At 56.2% G+C, this 18247-nt stretch overlaps 2 protein-coding genes across 2 annotated transcripts; one reads left to right on the top strand and one right to left on the bottom strand.

The window, feature by feature from the left end:
• The first annotated feature begins 422 nt into the window (after window positions 1-422).
• On the top strand, window positions 423-6393 carry LOC127024681 (protein-arginine deiminase type-1-like). The gene is made up of 16 exons (XM_050909296.1): window positions 423-514; window positions 2065-2245; window positions 2316-2388; window positions 2474-2535; window positions 2648-2765; window positions 2860-2985; window positions 3278-3456; window positions 3538-3641; window positions 3713-3824; window positions 3910-4017; window positions 4224-4372; window positions 4539-4683; window positions 4765-4858; window positions 5167-5246; window positions 5813-5941; window positions 6055-6393. Exons 1-16 carry the CDS (start codon window positions 423-425, stop codon window positions 6286-6288), a joined length of 1986 nt encoding a protein of 661 aa, XP_050765253.1. The 3' UTR covers window positions 6289-6393.
• Window positions 6394-8911: 2518 nt separating this feature from the next.
• RCC2 (regulator of chromosome condensation 2) lies at window positions 8912-16720 on the bottom strand. The gene is made up of 14 exons (XM_050909668.1): window positions 16637-16720; window positions 16414-16564; window positions 16298-16374; window positions 14099-14192; window positions 13006-13149; window positions 12741-12872; window positions 12519-12607; window positions 12102-12216; window positions 11681-11847; window positions 10275-10455; window positions 10054-10159; window positions 9850-9922; window positions 9636-9713; window positions 8912-9016 (listed from the first exon to the last, which is right to left on the bottom strand). Exons 1-14 carry the CDS (start codon window positions 16718-16720, stop codon window positions 8912-8914), a joined length of 1596 nt encoding a protein of 531 aa, XP_050765625.1.
• Between the last annotated feature and the right edge of the window lie 1527 nt (window positions 16721-18247).

Here is an 18247-nt window from a genome sequence, read left to right as displayed (position 1 = left end):
TTAAAGCCAATTTTTCCAGCTGGGCAAATAAAACCCTTTGGGAGAAATAAAACCCCTCCGAGGCCGGCGCTGGCATGTCCCCAGCTCGGCTCCGGTGTCACGCTGAATATTTTACAGCGTGGGTTTAAGGGTGGCCAGTCACATCAGCGTCTCTTTGTGCTAAGAGGGTGAAAAAAAAAACCAACCAACCCACCCCCAAGCTTCTTAGGAAAAAAAAAAACCCTCGTGGGTGTCTTGGGGTGCTTTTCCCCCCGCACTGATTCATGCTCATTCGCCGGAAAGCATGGCCGGGCACCACGCACACCCAGCCCGGAGGTGGGATTAAGCTGGGCTTTGGTTAATCCCCTCCCAGCAGCCAGGCTTTATAAATCCCCTCGTGCCACCCATCGCAGCACCCAAGGGTGCCCCAGGGGCCCGCCGGCATGGCCCAGCAGCGCCGCGTCCAGCTCTCTACTCAGCGTCCCACCAGCACCGTCTGCGTGCTGGGCACCGAGCTCTCCCTGGATGTCTGTGGGTAAGCGGCCGCGACGCTGGGGGGAAAAAATAAAATCAGGTTGTTTTGGTTTTTGTTTTTTCCCCTTGCTTTTATCCCATTAATCAAGCTGATAAAAATAGCTCGGGGTGGGGTGGGGGGCGATGCTGCTGCTTGAGGTGGTTTTCCCAGGGGAGGCCGAGCCCCGGGAGGAAGGGGATGCTCCGAATCGCGATGCAGCGGCCTGGCGGTGACCCCTCCAAGGGGGATTTTGCAGGTTTTGGGGTGCAAACCCCCCCCCCACCACCCCCCCCGGGAGCTTTAAGCGATGCCCTAGGCTGAGTTTCACATCCCGGCCCGGGGGGGGCTGCTGCGTCCTCCTGCAAAATGGGAAACATTGCCCTGTTTCGGGGGAACGCGGAGAGCGAAACCACTGCGGTGTTGCTGGCCGGGGCGTTGCCTCCCGGCACCGGGTGGTTTAGTTGCTTCGCTGGCCCCAGCCCAAGTTCAAGTGCTTTTTCAGCAGCAGGTTTTGCTTTTTGCTTCCTTAAAGCCCAGCTCAAGCAGCAGCTTGGGGTTTTATTTTCCTTAATGCATCCAAACCCACTAGCACCGTGGCTGCCGACACCATCCCATCCTCTCCCGCTGGCCCCGGGGTGGGTTTTTCCCCTCCACCCTAAGGACGGAGCCGTCCTTCCCTCCTCGCGGGTCAGGATTTGTGCTCCTTGGCCCATCGCCCCGGGCGGAGCGATGCGAGCTGCAGCCTGCCCGACTGTTGCAGCTTTGCTTCGCTCTTAAGGGGATGCAACCGGTCAGGGCTCGCCGCTGGCGCTGCTGTGGGGTGAAATGCAAATATTTGGGAGGCTCCGTACCACCCCGCTACCTGCCAAACAGCTCCAGGGTTTTGCTGCAATGGAATATTGCAGGTTTTGTTGCAATTGTGTTTTGCAGGGTTTGTTGTATTTTGCAGGATTTGCGGTAATTGCATTTTGCAGGGTTTATTGCAATTAACGTTGCGAGGTTTGTTGCCGTTTCACGTTGCAGGACTTGTCGCGTTTGGCGCCATTTGATGCAATTGAATATTGCAAGATTTTGTGCGTATCGCGGGGTTTGTTGCAATTAATATTGCGGGATTTGTTGCCTCTGGCAGGATTTGTTGTAATCGCCTTTTGCAGGATTTGTTGTGATTGCCTTTTGCAGGATTTGTTGTAATCACGTTTTGTAGGACTCGTATATTGCAGGACTTGATGCAATTGCATATTGCAGGATGTGTTGTATATTGAAGGACTTGTTGCGATTGCAGGATTCGTTGTATTTTGCAGGACCTGTTGCAATTGCAAATTGCAGGATGTGTTGCGTATTGAAGGATTTATTCCAATTGCACGTTGCAGGATTTATTGCAATTGCATTTTGCAGGATTCGTTGCACTTTGCGTGACTTGTTGCAATGGCACGCTTCAGGGTTCCTTGCGTATTGCAAGATTTCTTGCACGTGGCAGGATTTGCGTCACCTGCGGATGGCCGCACGCTCGATTATTCCAGCAACGCTCCCTACCTGGAGCTCTCACCGGGCCTTCCCCCCCCCCTCCCCAGGTCTGCACCCAAAGACGCCGTCGCCTTCCACGTGCAGGGGACGCCGGGCGTGAAGCTCTACGTGGTGCACGAGACGCAGAGCGTCAAGTTGCCCTCCAGCGTGTGCCGCTGGCCCCTGGCCGCCGGCGCCGAGGTGCTGCTGGCCATGGATGCTCTCAGCAAGGACGTGGGCGACGAAAAGGTGGGTGCTGGGGTGCCAGCAGGATCCGGCCCTTCTTTGCACGGTAGCGAGCACCCGCTCCTTGTTGCAGGTCAGGATTTCTTATTTCAGGGAGGCCGGCGGGGTGCCTGTGGGCAGAGCCATGCTGTACCTCACTTGCGTGGGTAAGTGGAGGGGGGGGACCCCCAAACCGTGGCGCTGGTGGGGATACCCCCCCCACCACCACCCCCAGCATCCCTCTCCCCGCAGAGGTCTCGCTGGACGCCGACACCAGCCGCAGCGGGGCGGTGAGCAGGACGCTGCTGGATAAGGTATAAAGGGGGGGTGGGAGCCCCCCCGGGACCACCGTGGGATGCCGGGGGGGAGAGGGGGGACGATGGCTGACACCCCCAGCCCTGCTTCGTTTCTTCCCCCCTCCCCAAGGCGACGTGGACGTGGGGTCCCGACGGACACGGGGCCATCCTGCTGGTGAACTGCGACCGCGACGATCCCAAAGGCGAGATGCCGGATAACCGCGATACTGCTATCCGCTCCTACGCCGGTACCGGCACATCCCATACAAGAAACTCTCATTTTCCTATTTCTTTTTCCTCCCTAAATTTTCCTTTCTTACACCCCTTTTCCCCTCTCCCCAGACCTGAAGGACATGTCACAGATGGTGCTGCGGACCCGAGGTCCCCGCACCATCTTCGCCGGCCACCGTCTCCTCCTCCACGTGGACTTCAGCGATGCCGATAAAGTCGGCGTTTTCTACGGCGGCAGTGAGTGCCCGACGCCAGGGTTTTGGGGGGAGAGACGCCCCAAATTATCGGGGGTCAAGCCAAATGTTTGCAGCAGAGCGGTTGGATGCTGCAGAAGGGGTACCCTACATCCCACGGTGGGGTTTTATCTGATGCACCGGGTGATTTTGCTCCCCCCCGTGCATGCTCCACGGGATCAAATATGCCTTTTTCGCAAGGTTTTAGCAAAATAAAAAAAAAGAAAAATAGAGCTGAAACACTGCAGAAAAGGGGTCGGCTGTTTAAGGGGGTCGCACGGTGCTTGCACCCGCAGACAGCGTCGCGCTGGAGGAGTACAAGCACGTGCTGGGAGGCTCGAAGCTTGCCTACACCGTCAAACCCAGCCGGCATCAGGAGGAGAGCATCTTCTACGTGGAGGGGCTCGCCTTCCCCGACCTCGGCTTTTCAGGGCTTGTGGCTTTCCACGTCACGCTGCTGGAGAGCCCCGAGAAGGTACCGGGCGCAGGGGGCTGGTCGGGGTGAGCCGTAACTGGGGGGAGCAGAGCCCCAACACTGTCCCCCCCACCATCCCAGGGTTTGCTGGAAACTCCGATTTTCACCGACACGGTGGTTTTCCGCGTGGCTCCGTGGATCATGACCCCCAACACGGCAGCGCCGCTGGAGGTCTTCGTCTGCAGGTGGGTGCTGGGTGGGTGGCCGCATCCTGCCCGGTGCTGGATCAGCTCCCATATCTCATTTTTCTTCCCAGCGTGGACAACAACGAGGATTTCGTGGCGGCCGTGGGCGCTGTGGCCGAGAAAGCCAAGTGCCCGCTCACCGTCTGCCCGCTGCTGGAGAACCGCCAGGACCGCTGGATCCAGGTGGGTGCAGGATGATACCCAGCCCCATCCTCGCTGCAGCAGCTCCAGGGGGGCTTCCCCCCATCTTTTTCCATCCTTTCTCCAGGACGAGGTCGAATTCGGCTACGTACAAGCCCCCCACAAGACCTTCCCCGTCGTCTTCGACTCGCCCCGCGACAGGGGGCTGAAGGATTTCCCCGTCAAGAGCATCCTGGTACCCGACCCCTTCTTCCTCCCTCCCCCAGCAAGGCATAAAGCTTTGCAAACCCATAAAAAAAATAGAATGAATCTATTTTTTGGTTTTTTCCTTGCATTTTTGGGAAGGGAAGAGCCAGCACGGAGGATGATTTGGGAGCGCTGCACTTTGGGTGCTTACGGCTTTTTTTTAACTGTTATCGCCTTTTTTTTTCCTCCATCTAGGGCCCCGATTTTGGTTACGTGGCCCGGCAAGCGCCGGAGGGTGCTTCCAGCCTCGATTCCTTCGGTAATTTGGAGGTGAGCCCCCCCGTGACGGTGCGGGGCAAGGAGTACCCCTTGGGCCGCATCCTGATTGGCAGCAGCTTCCCCAGGTGAGATGCAGGATGGAGGGGTCAGAGCACTGGTCAAAAAAAAACCCCAAAAAAACCCCCCAAAAAAGGATTTTTATGCACCATTTGAGGCTGGTTGCAAGCAGAGCATCACCTTGGGCACCCCAAAATGGCAGCCCCCCCTCTCGTGCTCTTCCCCCCCCCTCAGATTCGGCGGCCGGAGGATGGCGAAAGCCGTCAAGGATTTTCTCGTCGCCCAACAAGTGCAGGCGCCGGTGGAGCTGTTTTCAGACTGGCTCTACGTCGGCCACGTAGATGAGTTTCTCAGCTTCGTCCCCGCGCCCGATCGGAAGGTAACGAGTCCCAGGGGGAGAAAAAAGTGGGGTTCAACCTTTATACCCCCCCCCCCAAATCATCCCTTTCTTCCTCCCCAGGGTTTTCGACTGCTCCTGGCCAGCCCCAGCGCTTGCTACCAGCTCCTCAAGGAGAAGCAAGAGGAGGGGTTCGGCGAGGCGGCGATGTTCGAGGGTAGGGGGGAGGATGAAAAATGGGGCTCGATGGGTTCATTTTCCCTTTTTCCTGCAAAACGCAATGGGGCAGGTGAACGCGTGACACCCCGAAACCCAGCTAATGGCTGGAAAGTGCTGCCAGCAGCGAGGATGGGGGGCAGAATTAAGCAGAATTAATTAAAAAGCCGCACAGATTTGATTTCCCGGGTTGGGATGGAGCTCCGCTGCCGGTGACCCCTGAAATGAGGGAGCTCCTGGTTCAGACCCGGGAGTCTCATCCCAAAATGTGTTGGGGGAAGAATTCCTGCCCGGTTATCTGTGCTGCAGGACTGGAGGAGGTGCCCAAGCCGACGATAAACGAGATTCTGGCTAACGAAGGCCTCCGGAAATTCAATAATTACGTCCAGGTGAGGAAGGGGGAGCAAGGGGCTCCTTTCCGTCCCTCCCTCCGTGTCCTTCCGTCCCGCCATCCCTCTGTCCATCCCTCCAATCTTCCCTCCCTCCCTCTCTCTGTCCATCCTCCTCTGTCCCTCCACCCATCCCTCCCTCCGTCCATCCACCCCTCCATCCCTCCATATAGCCCTCTGTCCATCCTTCCCTCCTTCCACCCATCCCTCCTTTCATCTGCTTGCCCATCCCTCTGTCCATCCCTTTGTCCCTCCATCTGTCCCTGCCTCCCTCTGTCCACCCATCCCTCCCTCTGTCCACCCATCCCTCCCTCTGTCCACCCATCCTCCCTCTGTCCACCCATCCCTCCCTCCGTCCACCCATCCCTCCCTCCGTCCCCCATCCCTCCCTCCATCTCTCCATCCCTCCGCTCCTCTACCCATCCACCCACCCACTTCTCTCTCCCTCCATCTATCCCTCTCTCTGTCCGTCATCCCTCCCTCTCTCTGTCCGTCCATCCCTCCATCCCTCCCCTTCCTCCCCCTTCCGCCACCACCGCTGACGCCTCTCCCCTCCCTCCCATCAGAGCTGCATCAGCTGGAACAGGGACACCCTGAAGCGGACGCTGGGGCTGGCCGAGCCGGACATCCTCGACATCCCTCAGCTCTTCCGAGGCGACGTGGCCACCGGCGCCGAAGCCTTCTTCCCCGACATGGTAACACCCACCATCCTCTCCCTGCCCCGACACCCCGGGGAAGTGGGGGGGGGGGGGGGGGGTTTAAATTTGGGCTGGGATTTGCACTCTCGAACGCCATCCCCGTGCCGCAGGTGAACATGTTGGTGCTGGGCAGGCACCTGGGCATCCCCAAACCCTTCGGACCACGGGTGGGTGGGCAGTGCTGCCTGGAGGAGCGGGTGCGGGCGCTGCTGGAGCCCCTGGGTCTCACCTGCACCTTCATCGATGACTACTACTCCTACCACCTCCTCTCCGGAGAGGTCCACTGCGGCACCAACGTCCGCCGTAAACCCTTCGCCTTCAAATGGTGGCACGTGGTGCCCTGAAGCGGCTTCAGCACCAACGTTCCTCCTCTTCCTCCGCCCCAAATCCCTCTCCCCATCCCTGCAAGTGCCTTCAGCGGTGGTGGCCGTCGGCCTGAGTTTGAAATAAAAAAGGGCTGCAGCTTTCTCCTGGCCTCCCTCTTGCTGGGTGCGAGGTTTGAAGCTTCGTTTTAAAACGGGAAGATGGTTTGGTTTTTTTTTTTTTTTCATTCTCTGGGTGACGTTTCATGGTGGTACGGCACGTGGGCATTGCGCTCCCGGCACAGCAATTAGAATTAAAATGCTTAAACGGGGGGGGGGGGGAAAGTGGTGAGTGGGGTTATACAGTCCTCTGTCTTGCTGCAGCGATGCACGTGCAAAAATGCATGTGCAAACACATGTGCATGGCCCAAACTACACGCACGCAAAGCTATGTCTGCATGCACACAAATACATATGCATGCATAAACCCACGTGCATGCACAGACACGTGCATGCACTAAATTGCACATGCACGTGTGCACAAAAATGCACGCACAAAAATGCACATGCAAGTGTGCACAAAAACGCACGCACAAAAACGCACATGCAGGTGTGCACAGAAATACAGGCATGCAAAAAATCACACGTGCATGCAAAGCCACCACACATGCACGCAGAAAAGCAAGCACGCATGCCCCTAAAGACAGGTGCGCGCACAAAATCATGCATGCACATGCAAAAATGCATGCGCCAAAAAAAGCACACACACACGCACAAAAATCCACGTGCACGCCCCAAACCCTGCACGCACGTGCCAAAAAGCACACGCGTGCATGCACAAACCCACACGTGCACGCATTAAAACGCTGAGCTATGCGTGCACCGCCCTGTGTTTGCACCCTGCCTGCGAAATATTAAAGGGAAATATTGGGGGGGGGACACGACATATTCTGGGATGGCGGACGTTGGCGGCGGCAGCGGGGTGGTGCCCTCTAACGGCTGTGGATTCGCTTTTGGGGACGCCGGGCGTGCATCGCGGGGAGGGCAAAAGCATCCCCTGCGCACGTCCCTTTGGTTTAATTACTCAAATTTCAATTAAAAACTGCAAAAAATCGGGGTGGATAAAGCGAGCGGAGCAAGGGGCGTACACAATGACGTCGTTTATTTAAACATTTACTCCCAGAAATATAAAAAAAACCCAACCCCTCCCAAAAAAACCCATGAAGACGACAATTACAGCACTAACCCAGGACCCGCTCTGCTAAAGGACAAGTTGTTCCAAGATCCTCGTCGTTTAAGGATTCTTTTCTTCCTCCAGCCGCCTCCTTCGCTCGCCCGCGGCCGGGCCGGGGCGGCCGAGGGGGGAGAAGTTTAATCAGGCTACAAATATTTTGCTGGCGGGCACGCTGATCCAAAACGATGCTTTTTTTTGAGGGGGTAAAAGTGGGGTTTTGGTAATTTCTCCACCCCCTGTTTTATTGGGGCTGCGGCATCCGCTCGTGCCACAACCCCCAAACCCCCAATAGTGCTAAAAAAAGCCGAATATTGGACTTTTCCGCCCAGCTGCTCTCCCTGTCCTGGATATTTTCTCTCTAACACATCCCTCAAAAAAAAAAACCAACCCCAAAATAATCCCCTAAAGCAAATGAAAAAAAGAAACCGACCCAACCCAACCCCCCCTTTTTTTTTTTTTTGTTTTTAATTTATTTACTGCAAAACTTCTCCGAACGGGCGCGAACGCGGCGAACGCCGCCCCCGAGCACCCAGCGCGACCCGTCGGGGAGAGCGGAAAGGACTTTAAAAAAAAAAAAAATAAAATTAAAAGAAAAAAAAAAATTTAATACTTCCAAATAAACCCTACCAATTCAAAAATAAAAAATAAAAATAAAAAAAAAAAAATCACCCTTGGGTTGCGGGGAGGCAGAGCCAAGCTCCGCTCGAAAAGGCACCTCGTTTCTCCAGCACAGTGCACAGCGTCGTAGGAGGGACTTTGGGCTGATACCAGGCGGAAATAATTAATAATAATTAAAACAAATTAAAGAATAATTCCCAGAAAAAGCTTACGCGATGCTTTTAGGGCTCCCCTCTTCATACCTGAGATCTCCCTGGGGTGGGCGAGGGCTGCGATAGCGGGGAGGGGAACCCCGAAATGATGCTTGGGGAGGGGGGGAGGATGTGGGATGACATCCGTATCTTGAATCCCTCCGGGAAAAGGGATGCTGGAGGGGGGAAGCCCCAAAATTATAGCACCCAAAGTGGGGGGGGGGGGTATTGGGGAAAAAAAAAAAAGCCAAAAAATTGGAATACTGGGGGGAAAAAAAAAGAGGCATTTCGCAGCTGCTCTTCAGGTCCCCGATTTTATCCCCCGAGCCCGTGGCCGGGAATGGTTGTGGGTGGGAAAAGGGGAAATAATAAAAAGCGATGCAGAAAAAGACAAATAAAATTAAAATAATTCAAAAAAATAACCCCCAAAAATAAGCCTGGATGTGCCAAAAGATCCTGCTACGGTCATGGAACTCAAAAAACCATGGGGGGGGGGGTGGAAATAAAAAACTCCCCCCGAGGCTTTGGAAATGGGAGAGCAGGGAGTTAAAACCGCGGCTGGCTTGGAAAAGCGGGGTTTGGGGGGGATCCCGGGGGCGGGGGGGGGTGGGGGGGGGGGCCCTCAGATGGTGCGGGGGTTGTATTCGGGCAGCTTGCGGAGCTTCTCTTTTTCGGCGTCGGTCTCGTCGCGGGCGATCACCAGCGAGTGGGCATAGCCCATGGCCACCTGGGATGTGGGCAGAGTGGGGAAACTGAGGCATGGAGCCAGGCGCCTCGTTCCCCGCTGCTTCCCCCGCCCCCACTTTCATCCAGGACCAGGTCTGAGCATCCCACGGGCGTGGTGAGTTGTGTACGGCCTCAGCCGCCATATTTATTTAAGGGGGGGGAGCCATGCACCCTCCCTCCACCATCCCACGGGCGTGATGAGTTGTGTACAGCCTCAGCACCATATTTATTTAAGGGGGGATTCATACACCCTCCCTCCACCATCCCACGGGCATAATGAGTTGTGTACGGCCTCAGCTGCCGTATTTATTTAAGGGGGGGAGCCATACACCCTCCCTCCAGCATCCGATGGGCGTGATGAGTTGTGTACGGCCTCAGCCGCCGTATTTATTTAAGGGGGGGAGCCATACACCCTCCCTCCAGCATCCATGGGCGTGATGAGTTGTGTACAGCCTCAGCCACCATATTTATTTAAAGGGGGGGGTCCACACGCCCTCCCTCCAGCATCCCATGGGTGTGATGAGCTATGTACAGCCTCAGCCGCCGTATTTATTTAAAGGGGGGTGGGGGGGGTCCACGTGCCCTCCCTCCAGCATCCTCCAGCGGGGTCCCCCACTCACCTGCTCCGTGTAGATCCCATCCAGGGTCTTCACCTCTTGGGCGGCCGTCGAGGATTTGGGCTTGTGGTCCCCGTAGCCCTGCCAAGTACATCCCATGGAGAGGGGGAAAAATCAACGTGGGAGGGGTGGGAAGCAGCCGGTCCCTCCCGCCAGTGGCTGGGGGCGGTTTTGGGGTGTCAAGGGTTGGGGGGGGTCCCCGGTAAATCCTTCTTACCAGCTCCCCGAAGGTGGGTGAGGGACCCCAGCTGATGGTGCTCTCATCCGCCGCCACGATGATGCTGCTCTTTCTGCAGCGGGGTGCGAGGCAGGGTGACCCCCGTGCCCCCCACCAACCGCCCCGCAGGCGGCTGCACCCCAAAAAATCAGGAAATCGGGGTGGGTTTTGGGGGGGGGGGGGGGGCGGGGGGCTGGGACTTACCCACAGGCCAGGCTGCGGATTTTCCAGCCGCAGAGGTCCTGCACGGCTTTGGGGTACATGGTGGACTCCCGGGAGGTGTTGGTGGCACCCCAAAAAAACAAGCCGCCTGCAAACCCCGACACTGCCCGTCAAGCTACGCCCCCCCCCCCCCCCCCGCCGCGAGCAGCCCCAACCCACCCCAAAATAACGCCGGATTTGCTTTAAAACGCCCAAATCCCGACCTGTCTCGCTGACGGCGAAGGAGCACGTGTAGCCGGCGTAGATCTGCGCCGCCCCGCGCCCCGGGAAGTCGAAGAGCTTGACCAGCCGAGGCACCATCTCGTCCTTCTGCTCGGCGTGACCCAGCCGCCCGTAGCCCCCAAATCCCCAGGAGAAAACGCGCTTCTGCGAGTCCAGGACGAGCTGGGGATGGAGAAATGTCCCCCCCGCCCCGCCACCATGAGCAGCTGAGACCCGACCAGCTCGGTGCAGGGAAAGCCGCAGCGGCCGCAATAAACGGCGTCGATTCCAGCGCGTATTGCAAATGCTAAATGCACCCTGCAAGGATTCATCCTTAAATGCACCCTGCAAATCTCTGTCCTTAAAGGCACCCTGCAAATCTTGAGCCTTAAATGCACCCTGCAAATATTTATCCTTAAACGCGCGCTGCAAATCTCTGTCCTTAAAATGCCTGCTGCAAATTTCTGTCCTTAAAATGCCTGCTGCAAATTTCTGTCCTTAAATGCAGGCTGCAAACCTCAATCCTTACATGCAGGCTGCAAATCTCTAGCCTTAAATGCACACTGCAAGTATTTATCCTTAAATGCACACTGCAAGTATTTATCCTTAAACACACACTGCAAGTATTTATCCTTAAACACACACTGCAAACATTTATCCTGATATGCACACTGCAAATCGCTATCTTGAAATGCATGCTGCACACCTCAATCCTTAAATGCATGCTGCAAGTATCTATCCTTGTACGCACACTGCAAATCTCTATCCATAAATGCACACTGCAAACCTCTATATTTACATGCATGCTGCAAAACTTTATCCTTAAATGCTTGCTGCAAATCTCGACCCTTAAATGCACGCTGCAAATGTTTATCCTTACACGCACGCTGCAAATTTCAATCCTTAAATGCATGCCACAAATCTTCATCCTTAACGTGCATGCTGCACAACTTTATCCTTAAAAAGCATGCTGCAAATCTCCATCCTTAAATTCGTACGGCACATATTTATCCTCATGCGCACGCCGCAAATCTTGATCCTTAAATGCACCCTGCAGATCTTTATCCTTACGTGCACGCTGCAAACCTCTATCCTTAAATGCATGCTGAGAGTATTTATCCTTACACACACTCTGCAAATCTCGATTCTCACATGCATGCTGCCAGTATTCATCCTACAATGCATGCTACAACTCTCTAGCCTTAAACGCACCCTGCAAACATTTACCCTTACATGCACCCTGCAAACATTTATCCTTACATGCACCCTGCAAACGTTTAGCCTTAAACGCATGCTGCAAATCTTTATCCTTAAATGCTGCAACATATGCATGCTGCAAATCTTTATCTATTAATGCACACTGCGAGTATTTACAGGTTAAATGCACGCTGCGAATATTCACGCGTACCGTGTGGTTGGCCCCGCAGGCCACGTCCCGCACCACCACGTTGGGGACGGGCAGGATCTGCCCATCTTTGGTCTTCTCGATGAAGATGGCCACGCGGCGCGGCACCAGCTCGCAGTCGTACTCTATCCGCTGCGCCCGGGCGATGAATTTCCCATCCGAATTATGCCCTGCGGACGAGCACCGGGATGAAACCGGGGTGTCCCGTCCCCCTTATTCCCGAGCCAGCTGCAGAAATCCCCTCTCCTCTTGCAAATCCCTTTTTATTTGCAGCTCCCACCCCACGATTTTTGCTGGAGGTAAAGGCGAGGGATGCTTTGGTTGCCCAGATGGGGAAACTGAGGCAAGGAACTTCCTCCCCCCCCTCCCTCAACTCCGTAATAGCTCAAAATTTTAGCAAAGCACCCCAAAAAGAGCACCGTACCCAGCTGCCCGTACTCGGGGCACCCAAAGGAGTAGAGGTTTCCTTTGCAATCCATGATCATGCTGAATTCGGCCCCGCAGGCCAGCTTGGTGATGGGCTGCCCGTTGTACATGATCTGCGGGAGAAGCAGAAAAAAGGGTCAAAAAAACCCCCAAAAAACAACAAAAAAAAAAGGCAAAAAGCTGAATTTCCCAGGGGAAACCCCCAAATCCTCAAATCTGGGGTTTTCAGTTTAAACCCCTGCATTTTATTTTCCCACCGCAGCTGCAAATGAATCCTGCCCCGAGAGGGATGCTCTCGCGCCCTAAAGGGGTTTGGGCTCTGCCAGGGCTATTTTTTTTCCAATGAGAAACTCCCAAATCTGTGGGTTTTTAACCCAAAAACCAGGAGGGGAAGCACAGAAAGGAGCGGCGATACCTGCGTAGGGCTGGGCACGGCGTCCGTCTGGTTCCCCAGCCCCAGCTGCCCCATTTTATTCTCCCCGAAGGCGAACACCGAGCCGCTCTCTGCAACGCAAAAAAAAAAAACCCCAACCAAACAACCCCCCCAAACCCAAAAAGTGGCGTTTTGGGGCAAAATAGGCCGATTTCAGACAATTTGCCCAAAACGTGAGGTTTTTTTTCCCCCCCCCTTCAATACCTGTAAGCGCCAGGGTGTGATTACGACCGCAGGCTGCCAGCACGATGGCTTCGCCCCCCAGCACCTCGATGAGCTTCGGGGCTTCCACCCGCTTCGTGTCCCCGTGTCCCAATTGCCCTTTTTCATTGCGACCTAACCAAAAATCGCTCTTTTTTTGCAGCGAAACGGGAGGACGAAGCTTCCCGGCATTACGCTATGATTTTTTTTTTCTTTTTTTTTTTTTTTTTCTTTATTTTGGGGAGGGGGGTTCTCCCCCACCGCTCACCCCAGCTCCAGAGCTTGCCCTCGGCGGTGATGAGCAGGCTGTGAGCAGCGCAGGGTCCCGAAACCACGCTCCGCACCTGAATACCTGAGAGACACCCGTACCTGTGCGGCCCCCACAAGTTCTGGCCCAGATTACGATATGCAACTGTATTTAAAAAAAAAAAAAAAAAAAAAAAAAAAAAGAGGGGGAAAAAAAACCCCAACCCCCCCCAAATGGATGAATGAATTAATTAAGTATATAACGAATAAAAAAAAAAAAACAATTAAACGCGCAAAAAAACCAAGCAGAAAAAAATGAATGGCATATAAACGCGTACGAAGCAAGCAGCGCGTTTATTTTGCTCGGCGGGAGATCCAGCGCGCCCCAAATTCTGGCCCCAGATTACGATATGCAACGGTAACGCCCCCCCCCAAATTAAGGAATAAAAAAAATATGAATATAAATGCATAAAAAATAAGCAGAAAAATGAATGAAATATAAACGCGTAAAAAAAAAAAAGGAGAAAAATGGATGAAATAGAAATGCGTAAAAAAACAAGCGGCGCGTTTATTTTGCTTCGCAAGAGATCCAGCGCAGCCCAAGTTCGGGCCCAGATTATGCTATGCGACTGTAAAAAAATCCCTCCAAAAAGATTCATTAATAAAAATAATAATTAAATATAAATGCATAAAAAAAAGCAGAAAAACGAATGAAATATAAACGCATGAAAAATAAGCGGCGCGTTGCTTTGCAGGAGATCCAGCGCACCCCAATTCTGGCCCAGATTACAATACGCAACTGTAAAAAAACACCCTCCGAAAAGGTTAATTAATTAAAAACTAATGAAATATTTCTGCGGAAAAAATAAGCAGAAAAAATGAATTCAATATAAAGGCATAAAAAATAAGCAACGCGTTTATTTTGCTTTGCAGGAGACCCAGCGCACCCCACATCCCAGATTACAACATGCAACCGGTTTAAAAAAAACCCCAAAGATATTAATTTTAAAAAATTAAATATATATGCATAAAAATAAGCCGGAAAAAAGTAATTAAAATATAAATGGATAAAAAAGCAGCTTATTTTGCTGTGCGGGAGGCCCGGCGCCCCTCACCTTGCTGCTTAGGCACTTCTTTGCGGCCGATCAAGTCCCAGTTGGTGGCCCCGAAGATGAGGAGCTGCCCCCGGCACTTGGAGCCCTCGAGTTTCTGCAAGGAGCCGGGAAACCGTCAGCGACCGGGGGACACGGGGGACATCGGGGACGTGGGAGATGCGGGGGACACGGGGGACGCTGGGGATGTGGGGGACATTGGGAGCGTCGGGACATGGGGGACGTGAGGGATGTGGGGGACGGGGTGGATGTGGGGGACATCGGGGACGTGAGGGACGTGGGAGATGTGGGGGACATTGGGGACATGAGGGACATCGGGGACGTGAGGGACATCGGGGACGTGAGGGATGCTGGGGATGTGGGGGATGCTGGGGACATTGGGGATGGGACATGGGGGACATGAGGGATGTGGGGGACATGGTGGATGTGGGGGACATCAGGGACATGAGGGGCGTGGGGGACACTGGGGACATGGGGGATGGGGGACACTGGGGACATGGGGGACATTGAGGAGTACGGGATATTTGGGATGTGGGGGACATGGGGATATTTGGGACGTGGGGGACACAGGGGACATCGGGATGTGGGGGACATCCGAGGACATGCGGGATATTCGGGATGTGGGGGACATTCGGGATGTGGGGGACGTGGGGGACACAGGGACATCGGGGATGTGGGGGACATCGAGGACATGCGGGATATTCGGGATGTGGGGGACATCCGGGATGTGGGGGACGTGGGGACATTTGGGACGTGGGGGACACAGGGGACATCGGGAACATGGGGACATGAGGGACATGGGGGATGTGGGGGACACTGGGGACGTGAGGGACACTGGGGACATGGGGGATGTGGGGGACATCGAGGACGTGGGGGATACTTGGGATGTGGGTGACGTGGGGGACATGGGGAATATTGGGGACATGGGGGACACGGGGGACATCAGGAACACAGGGAACATGGGGGACATGAGCGATGTGGGCGACATGGTGGATGTGGGGGACATTGGGAACGTGAGGGACATCGGGGACGTGAGGGACATGGGGGGTGCAGGGGACACTGGGGACATGGGGGACGTGGGGGACATCTGGGACATGGGGGACACAGGGGACACTGGGGACGTGGGGGACATTTTGCAGCGTCACCCCATTAAAGCACCCGATGCCCGCTGCACCGTGCCCCCCCCTGCAGGGTGGGATGGGGGGGGTCCCCACTTGTGCACCCCAATATTGTAGCTGGGTATTTCTCGCCGCTGTATGGGGTTAAAAATCCCCCCCAAAAGCCCCAAAATGGGTCAATTCCGAAAAAACAACCCAAAAAGTGGTTTTGGATTTCCCCTTGGCAGGAATTCGGACAAAAGGGGGGGGCTTGTGGCTGGAAAAGGGGGGGCCTGCTCCTCCCCCCCCCCCCAATTTGGGTGTATATATTACGGGGATGGAGTTAGGGGAACAATGCAGGGGGTGCAAATGGGGTGAAACTTTTGGGGGGGGCAATAAAGGGGGTGCGACTTTGGGGGTACAATTTGGGGGTACATCTGGGGGGGCTGGGGACATGCAATGAAGGAGTGCATTAAGGGGGTGCATTAGGGGGTGTAATGGGGTGCATTAGGGGAGTGCGACGAAGCGCTGCGTTATCGGGGTGCATTGGGGTGTAACAAAGGGGTGCAAGGAAGAGGAGCATTAGGGGGTGCATTAAGGGGGTGCATTAAAGGGGTGCAATGATGGGGTGTATTGGGGGGCATTAATGGGGTGCATTAAGGGGTACAATAAGGGGGTGCATTAAAGGGGTGCAATGAGAGGGTACATTAAGGGGTGCAATGGGGAGGTGGTGGGGGGTCACTAAGGGGTGCAATAAGGAGGTGCTTTAAGGGGTGCAACGGGGGGTGTGCATTAGGGGGTGCAATACGGGGTGTAATAGGGGGGTGTGATGTGGGGGTTCAATGAGGGATGCAATTGGGGGGGCACACTGGGGGTTGCAATGTGGGGGTGTAATAGGTGGTGCGTTAGTGGGTGCAGTGCGGGGGGTACATCGGGGGTGCAATGGGGGTGCATTAGGGGAGTGCAGTAAGGGGGTGCAAGGGGGGGATAGAACGGGGGGTGCAATGGGGGGGGTGCAAAGGGGGGGTGCAACGGGGGGTGAAATAGGGGAGTGCAAGGGAGGGGTGCAAAGGGGGGGGGGGTTCCCTCCCGCCGCCCCGCTCACGATGCGCTCCTTGCTGTGCTCGGGCTCGCAGATAACGACGCTCTGTCCCCTCGCCGCGCCGCCGCCGCCACCACCTCCTCCTCCTCCTCCTCCTCCTCCACCACCACCACCACCACCGGCCCCACCGCTCCCGGCGGCTCCTCCGGGCCTGCCGGGCCTCCTCCCTCCGGGGCTGCCGTCCCGCGGCCGCCGCTCTCGGGGCGCTTCTTCTTCGCTGCTTCCTCCGCTGCTGCCTCCTCCTCCTCCTCCTCCTCCTCCTCCGCTGCGCTCCGGTCGCGGCCTCCTCCTCCTCCTCCCTCCCGTTGCCGCTGCCGCCGCTGCCGGGCCGGGCCTCCTCCTTCCCGCCGCCGCCGCCGCCGCCGCCGCCGCCCCGTTGCCCGGGCCCGTTTCCCAGGGCGGCCCCGCCGCTTTCCTCCGGGGCATGGCGCCTGGGCACAGGGACGTGTCGCCGTCACCCGCCCGGCGCCGCCGGCCCGGCCCGACCCCCCCCCCCCCAATCCCCCCCCCCTCCTCCTCCGCGACCCGGGGCGGGGGGACACAAAAGCCTGAGGGGGGGGGTGGGGGGTGAGGAGCGCGGGGTGACCCCCCCCCCCCCGAGTGCACTTGGAGAAAGTTTAAGGGGGGGTTACAAAGAGGGGGGGTCTTGGAAAAGGGGGGGGGGTGTTTTGCATGGGGGGGTTTACAAAGGGGGGGGTCTTGGAAAAGGGGGGGGTGTTTTGCATGGGGGGTTTACAAAGGGGGGGGTCTTGGAAAAGGGGGGGGTTTGCATGTGGGGTTACAAAGGGGGGGTCTTGGAAAAGGGGGGGGTGTTTTTGCATGGGGGGTTGGAAAAAGGGGGGGGTGTTTTGCATGGGGGGGTTGCAAAGGGACGATTTGCAAAAGAGGGGGGGTTTGCAAAAGTGGGGTTGCAAAGGGGAGGGGGTGTTGCGAAAGGAGAGGGGGTGCACGGGGGGGGTGTTTGCAAAAGCGGGGTTGTAAGGGGGGTGCAAAGGGGTTTGCGAAAGGGGGGGTGTTGCGGGGGAGGGGGTTGGAAAGGGGGGGGGTTGCACGGGGGGGGGGTTGCAAAGGGGCGATTTGGAAAGGGGGGGGTTGCACGGAGGGGGTGCAAAGAGCGGTATTTGCAAAGGGGGGGGTTGGATGGGGGGTTGCAAAGGGGCGATTTGTGGAGGGGGGGTTGCAAAGGGGGGGGTGCAAACGGGGGGGGTGTAAAGGCGGATGTAAAGGGGGTTTCGGGGGGGGGGTGTTTGCGGCAGGGGAATTCACAAACCGGGGGGGGTTGCACGGCGAGCAAACGGCCCGGAGACAAAAAGCCCGCCCGGCCCCCCCAGGGGAAGTGGAGGGGAGCTGTGCACCGGGGGGGGGGGGGTGTACGGGATCCCCCCCTCCCTTCTCACCCCCCCACCCCCCCCGTACCCCCACACCTGCTCTCGGGGGGCCCCGCTTGTGCTCCTCCTGCCTCTGGCCTTTTTTATTTGCTTTTGGTTTTTTGGGGGGGGGGGGGGCTTTTTTTTTTTTTCTGCTTGGGGGGGCGAGATAATATTGGGGGGGGGTTTGCAAAAATATCCCAGCCCCCTGCGCGGCTGGGGCCGCCCCCCCCACCGGCTCCATCCCTCTCTCTCTCCATCTGCCCCCCCCCCTTTTTTTTTTTTAATTTCCCTTTTATTATTGCTGGTGAACAATGGGATCTCTGTCTGGCCCCATTAAACCACGTGGATCCGCCTGCCTTCTCCTTTTTTTTTTTTTAAGGCTTTTTAAGCCCCCCCATCCCCTTTCCCCTCCTCCTCCTCCCCCCCCCCCCCATTCCCTACCTCCCCCCCCCCCCCCCCCCCCAATTGCAAACCTGATTTTAGGGCGAAGGGTGCAGCATAAAGAAAGCAACAACTCGGGGCCTTTGCAATATTTTTGGTGGTGTTTCCTGTTGCAGAAAAAAGGAGGTAATTTTTTTTTTTT

This window comes from Gymnogyps californianus, chromosome 21 (genome assembly GCF_018139145.2).
Source record: "Gymnogyps californianus isolate 813 chromosome 21, ASM1813914v2, whole genome shotgun sequence".
NCBI lineage: Eukaryota > Metazoa > Chordata > Aves > Accipitriformes > Cathartidae > Gymnogyps > Gymnogyps californianus.
This window is presented reverse-complemented; position numbering and strand designations above follow the sequence as displayed.